The sequence below is a fragment of the Anoplopoma fimbria genome, chromosome 23, assembly GCF_027596085.1.
Source record: "Anoplopoma fimbria isolate UVic2021 breed Golden Eagle Sablefish chromosome 23, Afim_UVic_2022, whole genome shotgun sequence".
Lineage (NCBI taxonomy): Eukaryota > Metazoa > Chordata > Actinopteri > Perciformes > Anoplopomatidae > Anoplopoma > Anoplopoma fimbria.
This window is the reverse complement of record NC_072471.1, coordinates 14639433-14649870: the sequence shown is the minus strand read 5'-3', so window position 1 is coordinate 14649870 and position 10438 is coordinate 14639433. Positions and strand designations below refer to the sequence as shown.

The window sequence follows — 10438 nt, the reverse complement described above, 5'->3', positions numbered from 1 at the left end:
TGAGTGTTGGGGATTAATATATTGGTGACGCAGGATGTGCGTAAATCTGGCAGTATGTGTAGCTGCACAATATTAATAATTGATATTACATCATCCAAATTACAGATGTTTTCAGACACCTTAATGTGCTCTGTGGACGATTATCATGCAATGTCAATTCTTGGACTATATATAATGCCATATGTAGTTTGTGAAGGCCAATGATACACAGTGATTCCATCACAAGGCCTATTTATCTAAACACCTGCATTTAAACATGTGTTTGATAAAGTATAAAATGTGTCTCTTGTTATACAAAGTGATGGAAATCATCAAGTTTAGCAACAAAAATAAGAAAAGCATGATATTATCAATAAAAAGTCCCACATTCACATTGAGTTCATACTGAACTGATGGTGTCTTCTTAGAGAAAAATGTAAATGTACAATACTCAGAGCCCACAGGGTCCCTACAGCAGTTTTCAAGATGACTTTTATAGGAATATTAGTTTGCAATATTTTGTTATGATGCAAGGAATGGAAGTTTAGGCTTTCAGCATTTTTAAACCCTTCAGGTGAGACCTTCCTTCTCCAATGTAAACTCTGTTAAGCGTTTGTTAAGTGATGAAGATATGTTTGAGTTTGTTATTGAAGAAAGGAGTCTTTTTTTTTTTTTTTTTTTTTTTTTTTTACATATTTTGTTTGTTTGTCAGGCAGGCAGCCACATTTCCACCATCTCAATGGCTGACGGCGGCATTCCAAGCTTTAAGGTATTGAAACAAGTTAGTTTGGTTTGTAGAATACATGGTGTGCTAGACTTCAATAGGTGTTAGTTAAGCCTGATGTCTGAATGCCATTATGATTTATGAGCACATACCCCCAGTAGCTGCTCCAGCTGCAGCATCTTGATGATTCCGTGGCTTCCTGACACCTAAAGAAACTCCCTGTTGCTCCACATAGAAGATACTTCAGCACTGCTTCTTATCCTCATGGTGCCAGGAGCAGGGATGAAAGGCCTCGAGAGCCACAGTCATCCAGCAGTGTTCTTATTGTGACAGTAATGACATGAAAAACAAATCCAATGGGTATTCCAGCGCTTTAAAAAAAAGTCCACTTGCTGTCAACCTGAGCGAGCCTTTCTAAACTGTTCAATTTAGCGCTGGACCTTTATTTAAACAGAATAATGTCCATATTGTAGCCATCTTTTAGGGTTAGGAAGGACCAGATCAGTTTCCACCCCCGTACTCCAGCAGCCTGCTCAGCAGAATCCACTCACGCTAAGTAGCTGGAGCTTTGCTTGTTTTCTGACCCTGAATGCAGTAGACAGCAGGCTCAGGTAGAGATTAGGGTTGACGTGCAGACGCACACACCCACTCAGACGCACATCAACAAAGATGAGGGTTGGCTTTGGTTTGGAGAATGGAGACGGGCATTAGCAGAGAAGACACACGTTTAGAAAGGAAAGGAAAAGATAATCAGAGACAATAAAGAAAAAGGCCAGCAGAAAAAAAACTTTCACACAGTGTTGTACTGTGGTAGCCCGTCACTTTCCAGTACTGTAATCTGGGATTATGTTGCAAACAACATTCTGCACCATGAGAGAGGGGATAAAGAGCCAGTCTAATCCCAACCAAAAGGAACAGATAAGAACCTGACTGGCAGACGAGAACAATGTGTCTCTTTAGGTGAAATGATCAGATAGTTCAGTGTTGCAGAACAGCAGGAGAGGACGCCACTTGCGCTTGATAAATATGACGCATAATATTTCTCAATTTGCTTTTCCTGAAACGCCACAAAGGTTGCAAGTAAGGACAAATAAATGATGCAGAGACTCGATTTAGATCAAAGTCCCTCAATGCTAATTTGATGCAACCTTTGACCTCTGAATTGGGTAGTTAAGATAGACACTCTGATTTTGATGACAGTTTCTTTCTGCATGTCTTTGTCTCATTCATGTTACTGTGTCACTGGTGTGGTGTCTGGTTTTGCAGTAGTACGGTCACTGTGTACTGTGTCTCAGGTTGCTTGAAGCTGTCTTTGAATTAGCCTGTCCTACAGCGACCCCTGCTGGCCCATCACCGATTGCAAAACAAACTAAATAACAGGAAAAAAGTGATTTTTTTTTAAATAAGTCTGACGAATAAAATTCCCTAATGCTGTGCATGGCAGGCACACTAAATTAATTTAAAAAATGTACATTTTTTATTTCGATTGTCAGCCATCTGTGGAGATGCTGCCAAAGTAAAGGTATTGTTTCCAGAATGGAGAACTCTGGGACCTCAATGTCACATATTCACATTTTTCCTTTAACGTCTTGATTTTCTCTGCTGTTCTGTGCTGTGACCAGGCAGCTGACCTGGTTATCGAGCTGTCCTCCACTCCAAAGCCCAAACGGGACGACCCTGCCTTTGGGAACGTCTTCACTGACCACATGCTGACCATAGAGTGGAGTGCGAGTGAGGGCTGGCAGGCTCCGCTCATCAAGCCCTTTGGGAACCTGTCACTCCACCCGGCCTGTTCGTCACTACATTACGCCATACAGGCAAGAAGCATTCAGACTAACTTATACCTTTTAGCTAAAATGGATTTGATATGTTGTTTCCTGTTACATTCTGTCAGGAGGCTTACTTGACTGGTCTTGCTGCTATATAAGGAGTTTAGTCATGGTAGGGCAAAATAAAAAAGTCTGGATGATGGTTTCAGCATATTCAAAACACAAAAAGATCTAACTAGTTACAGCACTCAATGAAAATATGAAGGGGAACATTTGCAAAATATATATATTTTGAGTATTTAAAGCATTTCATCACATTGCCCCATTTGCACAATGGATGTTTGAATACACAGAAACCAACTCAATTAGATTCTCAACTAGTAAATAACATTGAGGACACTAAGGTCAGAAGGTCGTATTTTTTCTGGGAATTAAAGTCTTTTAGCGACCTGGTAACCCATGGTGATTGATTTTCAGCTTTTTCCATTGTTGAATTTGACTACTTATATGAATTTGACTACTTATATGACACTTTTACTAAATAAATAAATAATTGTTTGAATTTATTCGCCTGAATTCTATTCCTGACAGCATGGAGAGGTTTTTAAAACAGACCTTGGTTTTGGGAAAAAAAACTGCTTTATTTTATGGGCCTATAACTTCCTAATCATTTCCTAGTTTCCTAATGTAGTAGAGTTTACACATATTTGTTGATTTTTGGAGGAATTTCTTTGAAATAACTGTAAATGAAGAATAAAATATATTGAAAAACAGTATGATTTCTTTGAAAAGCAGAGCCTTTTTTGGTTACTTGGTTGGATGTGGTTGATGTATGAGGGTGTTGGTGAACTCATGACCTCAGTATATTTAAAATCTTGACAACGGCCCTGATCTCAACCCTCTCCTCTTCTCATCAGCTGTTTGAAGGGTTGAAGGTGTACCGTGGGGATGACAACCAACTGCGTCTCTTCAGACCAATGCTAAACATGAGCCGCATGTCCAACACTGCCGAGAGAGCTTGCCTACCCGTAAGATGGATGTGAAGAAATAATGGTTCTCCCACTCCACCTCCTCTCTGCTCATCTCTCCCTTTCTCCAACTCCACTTCCTCCTCCAGGCCTTTGATCAGTCAGAGTTTCTGGAATGTATCAGGCGACTCGTAGAGCTCGACCAGGACTGGGTTCCTCACTCAGACTCAGGCAGTCTGTACATCAGGCCGACATTTCTTGGGACTGAGGTAAAGAGGATAGCGAGGGGTTGAAGTTTACGTGGAGACAGACGGTTATGTTCTTTTTAATTAAAGACATTTAATATTCATTGCTGTGTGTTTACGTGTCCATGGCAGCAATCTCTGGGTGTAAAGAAGGCTGCCAATGCCTTGCTGTATGTGATCTTGTGTCCAGTGGGCTCATACTATAACAGTGAGGCAGGATGTCTGTCCTTGTGGGCCGACCCAAAGTACACAAGGGCCTGGAAAGGAGGGACCGGAAACTTCAAGATGGGAGGGTGGGTAGAAGCGTACTGCATGTATGTTTTGGTTCTTATTCATTGATAATCAATCATTGCACTTAACTACGGTTGTGTAAGTTGCAAAACAACGATTAAGCTTTTCACAGTTCTGCCCCAATTAAGACATAAAATAATTTTGTGTCTGCACAGTCTTTCACTGAATTCAAAAATATAAAAAGTGCAAATGTTTGTTGTTGTGGTTTTCTGCAGAAACTACGGGTGTTCTTTGTTCGCCCAGTATGAAGCAGCGGATCACGGGTGCCAGCAGGTGCTGTGGCTGTACGGGGAGGACCACCAGATCACCGAGGCAGGCACCATGAACATCTTCCTGTACTGGATCAATGAGGATGGAGGTCAGTTGCACTACCAGAACCGCACAGGCTGTTGTGTTGTGCTGTAGGTAAAGGGGTCAAAGGGGTCAAAGGGGTCAAAGGGGTGATGGTTCAACTTCCATATGCACCACACATTCAAACAGTGTTCACACTCATGATAAGGTTATTTATAGTTATGTGCTGTAGATACAAAACGTTTTACAGACATAGCTCGACTGGCAGAATGATGTCACTAAAACATAATTGCATACAGCATCACCAGTAATAATAGTAGTTTTTGTTAAGGTTTTACTTTGTTCTATTATTTACTTTACTATTTTTTACAGAGGAGGAACTTGCAACTCCACCTCTGGATGGCATCATACTCCCAGGTGTAACCCGACAGAGCATCATGGAACTGACCAGGAAATGGGTGAGATAGACAAAAAGCCATAAAGGTCACCATGCATGGATAAATATTCCAAATGAGTCATCACATTTCCTCTGGTCCCTCTGTGCCCAGGGGGAGTTTAAGGTGACAGAGCGCTACCTGACCATGAGCCAGCTGTGCTCCGCTCTGAAGCAGCTGCGGGTCAAAGAGGTATTTGGCTCGGGTACTGCCTGCATGATCTGTCCCGTTGGACACATTCTTTACCAGGGAGAGGTAAGAGAGAGCAGCAGACACATTGCTTGTATTTAATCCAGTTTACCAGTTTACCATTGTATATTTAATTTAATTGGAAAATATTTTCCTAAAACAATTCATTCTTTTTTTAAGTAGCCTAATCTCAATATGAACACAGCCATGGACAGAAATTTAAATCAACTGCAGAGTGTACTCTAAATAGTTTATATTTATGTGTATAATAATGTATGCTTTATGCATTTTTTAGAAGTGCTTTTATTAGTTTTCTTGTGGAGAGAAAAGATGAGATGATCAATAGCAGTAGGGCCTATCACACTGGTACATATAAAGCTACGGACTACAACCGTTTAGCTTAGTTTAGCAAAAAGACTTGGAAACAGCTGCCCTAACTCCGTTCAAAGGTAAAAAAAAGAAATTTGTAACATGCCAGCCAGCCTATTTGTGGCCGGGAGCCAGATTTCTGCTGGTTTCTTAGCAACTGCATAGTGATGACCAGAGTTCAGGAAGTGACGGATCCTGTCTCCTTTAAAGCATAAAACCATTAAATGGCACAACTTTTCATTTATACACTTCCTTTTATGTCAGAATAAACCAATGAGATGTGACGTGTTAATAAGCGAGCTTTGTAGGCGCTGGTAGGCAGACTTTATTACCTAAGGATAGAACCAGGCTAGCTGTGTGCCCTTGTTTCCTGTCTTTATGCTAAGCTAAGCTAAACAGCTGCTAGCTAAAGCCTCAGTCTAAAACTTGAAGACTTCCCACTTTGCCCTCTCATCTTCTGCTTCATGATACCTTAAAGGAAGTTGGACTTTGTATCTAGAGCCTCCTTTAATTTCAGTTAAAGAGTAAAAAATGTCATATTAAAAACTGATTTTACTGTATAGCAAAGTTGCATGTGAAATAAGCTTAGAACTTTGAAGACTGAGGCTGTGTGTCTCTTGTGAGCACATAGACAGTTTCATCTTTAGAAGGTTGTAAGAACCTGGTGGCTCCTTGCTTAATAGCATTATATAATAGCATTCACATGATTTATATTGCAACAAGTCGATTCTCAGAGCCAATAAAATTATCAAAATTGTTTGTTTTTGTGTGTCTCAGAACTTGCACATCCCCTGTCAGGATAAAAACTCACAGTTGGCTTCACGGATAGCAAAGGAACTCATGGACATACAGGTTGGTCCATGCACAGACACACCAATGCATGCTTGCATGCACATATACAGACAGACAGACAGACAGACAGACAGACACACACACACACACACACACACACACACACACACACACACACACACACACACACACACACACACACACACACACACACACACACACACACACATCCAACAGATGTTCCTCCCTCTATCAGTAACAGCTGGTTGAACATCTGTGTTCTTTACACTCCTGTCACCCTCAGGACTCTATTTCCATGTGGTAATAGGTAACTTGAATTAAGTATTCAGTGATATGGTTGTAAGAGATGGAAGTGCAAGTGACAGCAGATTTGGTACCAAATGACAATGCCTAGAACATTTATACTTTGTGACATGTCTGCCCAATAAAACAAAAAGTCAAATAAATAGAAATGTTTGCTCACTAAATTGAAAATATGGTGAAAGAAAGGCAAGACCCAGCAAAAACTAATATTGACTTATCTTGCATCTCCATAACTTAATTACTTGACTTCTATCTCAGTGGTTATTATGTAACTCAATGAGATCAAAGTATTAAGTTGTTATTTCTTTTAACAAACCCCCATTAGTCCTCATTGTACATCCACTGCCTGCAAGTATAATAAGTGAATTATCCTATTAGGTAATGAGTAATGACTTGGTTATATTGTACATGTCCTACAAACACGCCACCTCTACAGTCGATGCAGCGCTACAGGTTTAAACAGATTCATAATGTTCTGTGCTGAAGGCTCAATTTGTGTTAATGAGCGTGTTATGTATCGCTGACTTTCTGTTATTGTGCTGTGTAATGAGCCTATTATTAGTAGGGGGGTGTGATGAGCTTGAATATGATCCTTTTTTTTCTCACTTGTACTTGTAAAGGCCCGCATATGTTTGAGATCTCTATCAGACTAAGAAGGTCTCAGTACAGCGTACACCAAACCTTCTTCTCTTTCCAGTCAAGGGTTACAACAAATAACAACATAAAACAATCCTATGTGGCCACATGCGTAGTACAAAACCTTTTCCATTTTCTTTTATGGCATCTGCAGCAGTGTTTTCAGTTCATGTAATTTAATTTCAACATTTTGGTGCCCTAAAAATATCTTAATTAGTGTTGGATTTTACTTAGCTCCACCCTCTCGTGTCGTCTCGGTTGCAAGAAAAACAAGCTGGCGATGGACTAGAGGCTACAAAACTGGAATCTGCAAACCAAAGAGTGACCTCACAGGGACAATGTCCACTTCTTATATACAGTCTATGGCCAACCCACAAAAATCCTTAAGGCAAGTGTTATCTGTCCACCAAACTTCAGCCAAAATCTATAACTTTTTCAGTTCAGTGATATTAAGTAGGTTTCCTCCAGGTTACACGACTGCAAAAGTTACAGACAGAATCATGAACACTGTTGCATGTAGGTGTTTACTTCTCTTAAGTTCAGTTTTGAGTTACTTGTAATTTTATTCTACTTTATTCTCTCCACTACATTTAAGAGGGAAATATTGTACTTTTTACTTTACTATATTTATATGACAGCTGCAGCTACTTTTCAGATTTGAATTTTAGAATTTTGAATTAGAGGCCTAATGATAAACTTATGAAATACATTTCATCAAAGAGACATTTTAATTTTAACTTCCCAGATGGTTTCATGTAAAGAACTGTTTGAGGCCCAAACAGGTGAACTTATTTAACATTTCACCAAAAAAAGCAAGAAGTCCTAAAAATTGAAAACAGATATGTGCAGCAGGACATCATTCTTTCATCATTCCTACTCTATTAATCATCTAATAGTTGATCGGATATTTATCTTGTATAAATACTAAAGACTAGCTAGGCCTCCAGCTTCAGCAGTAAAGCGCTACCTATACGTTGATGCATCTGTATTAAACTCTAATAATGTCATACATGAGGACACTGATAATCAGTCACATTTGTCATTTTTCTGCAGAATGATCACTTTTACTTTTGAGACTTTAAGTATATTTAGCTAAAAACACTTTGGTCCTTTTAAGTGAGGTTTTAAATGCAGGACTTTTACATGTAATGGTGTATTTTGCTATTGTTGTATTAATGCTTTTACTCAAGAAAAGGATCTGAATGCTACTTCTGCCAGCGCTTAGAAACCATGACTGAGCTAAAGACCATCAAGCTTAATGAACTAGTTACTCTTTTTAAATTTTTTGAACTAAACCGATTATATGATTGGATCTGCAAAGATTTAGAATTTCTGATTTACATAAACATTTCAGAATTACAGGTCAGTGTGTCCTTACTTAGTTGTTTCATTTGACAATCTGATAACAATTCATAGACCTTGACTGGATTCAGACTGGTGGCCCTGCAGACTCACACGTCTAAATGACATGAGCAACTAGTGTCCTTTGGGTTTCATTTTTTTAATCATCCTAATCTCCTAAATGTCCTCTAAACACTTTGATCAGTTGACGTGATTTATCTCTTCAACTCGTGACTTTTGCTTTGTCTCCCTTTTCTCTTGCTCTGTTTACTTTCTTTGCTGCATCTGTGTTTTTGTTGTCTTGTGTTTCTGGTCAGGCGATTAGCATATCTGCTCCCTCCATCATCCAGGCCTTGTGTGCATGCGTGATGTGTGTTCTCGATGTGTTAGCAGCATCTTTACATCCGATAGCATCTTTCCAAAGTCGACAGTGCTTCAGAGAGGGGGAGAGCGGAGGAGAGAGAGACAGACGGTTGCCGGCCCTAATGGTGGAGTGTGGAGAGTTGGAGATAGGGGCAAGACAAACTCCTGAATTCTCTCATTAAGCTCGCTGTAATTGCACAAACCCAATTATTGCCTCAGCCTTTTGTGATCTTCAAAGCCAAGATGCTGCAAATGAAGCCTGGAACAAGTGGGAGAGGAGGAGGAGGAGGAGGAAGAAGAGTTGAGGAGGGGGGGTTGGCGGCGGCGAAGCTTAATGAACAATAAAATCGACAAAACGCTGGAAAACGCTGCGCTCCTTCCGCAGCGCTGGTAAATCTGTTGACATTTCATTTGGAGGGAAGCAGCGCGGTGTTATCCCCCTCCTCCACCCTCCCCTCTCCAAGACAACATTGTGCCACAAACAAACGAGTGGTCTGAGGCAGCAGATGAAAGATGGGTTTACTAAGTCGCCCTGCTGTTCCTCTTTCAAGTTAATTAGAAATCACATTCTTTTGTTTCCCCTTCGCAGGCGCTTATTTACTTTCTCACTTCGACCATTAGAACAAATTTGCAACATGAGACACAAATAATTGGATTTGCCTCCGCGGCTGTCACGGATTGGGGAACATGTTGTTTTGATTTTTATTCTAGTTCCTTTTGCCCTGTTGTGTTGTGTTCCTTCGGTGGCTGAGTTTGCAGATTTGCTCGCGGATATTTGATTTCACTTTTTGATTTGTGTTTTGCTCGCAATTAAGCGGCGGCGGGCCAGAGAAGTTTAGTGCTGAGCGACGTGAGATTTTTTTGTTGGGCCCCTGGAGGAATCTCTTGTGACCTTTTCATGACCTTTGCTCTCTTACAGCGCGGACGCACGCCCAGTGACTGGACTCTCATGGTGTAGCGGGGAAGAAGAAGCCTGAAACACACACACACATAATCAACAATGTGTACGAGAACAACCAAAGGCTACTGTACACTTGCATTAATAAGAAAACAATGTATAACAATGTTTGTGCAACATTTGTCGTCTCACTGCAACATGCTGGCTCTGCGGCGAATGTGTCATACCACTTTGCCCCCTTTTAAGCTTAAATTAATGACTAACACACAACTGTCCAACATAATTAACAAAAGTAGGCTAATGTCTTATGTAATAGTGCACAATAACTTACAGTAGCTTGTTCTGCTGCTTTCCAACCACCATCCAGGACAGAGCTGTGGCTGGGATTAAACATGAAAAGAGAAAACGCATGTGAGTTGTTATAGTTACAGAGAATTTCACATCACTTGTGCAAGATTTACAAAGGATATACAAGACAACTTTAACTAGTTTAACTTATAAACTAATCTTCTTATGGGTATGGTATGAAAATATGTCCTGTCTTTAAGTTTAACAATGAACTACAGTTTAGAAAGGCGGTGCAAAGACTGGTTTTCATTTTCAGTTTATATTATTATATTGTTTCAGAGTTCATGCTGATGTTACTCAATTTTATGTTTAGTTGTATTGTAAACAGAAACATTTTTAAACGTTTATAATCTGCAATTCTTTATGGAACGTGTTATTCAGTCAGTGATAGTACTGGACAAACAGTATTCATTAGTTCATAAAATAAATAGTCTGTGAAATGCCCTTAAGTTTGTGTGAATACAGGTGATGGATGAC

The 10438-nt window shown here is 40.0% G+C and overlaps 1 protein-coding gene across 1 annotated transcript; it reads left to right on the top strand.

Moving 5' to 3' along the window:
- Nucleotides 1–718: 718 nt before the first annotated feature.
- On the top strand, nucleotides 719–9673 carry bcat1 (branched chain amino-acid transaminase 1, cytosolic). Its single transcript, XM_054624691.1, has 10 exons — nucleotides 719–748; nucleotides 2326–2520; nucleotides 3390–3500; nucleotides 3590–3709; nucleotides 3818–3978; nucleotides 4192–4334; nucleotides 4640–4725; nucleotides 4816–4956; nucleotides 6037–6111; nucleotides 9635–9673. Exons 1-10 carry the CDS (start codon nucleotides 719–721, stop codon nucleotides 9671–9673), a joined length of 1101 nt encoding a protein of 366 aa, XP_054480666.1.
- Nucleotides 9674–10438: the final 765 nt, after the last annotated feature.

Bases quoted from the DNA above. Each gene is read 5' to 3' on its own strand.
- bcat1 (XM_054624691.1), top strand. From the start codon at position 719: ATGGCTGACGGCGGCATTCCAAGCTTTAAG. The intron at 3,501-3,589 runs GTAAGATGGATG...TTCCTCCTCCAG, and splicing joins CCGAGAGAGCTTGCCTACCC to GCCTTTGATCAGTCAGAGTT. The intron at 4,335-4,639 runs GTCAGTTGCACT...TATTTTTTACAG, and splicing joins CTGGATCAATGAGGATGGAG to AGGAGGAACTTGCAACTCCA.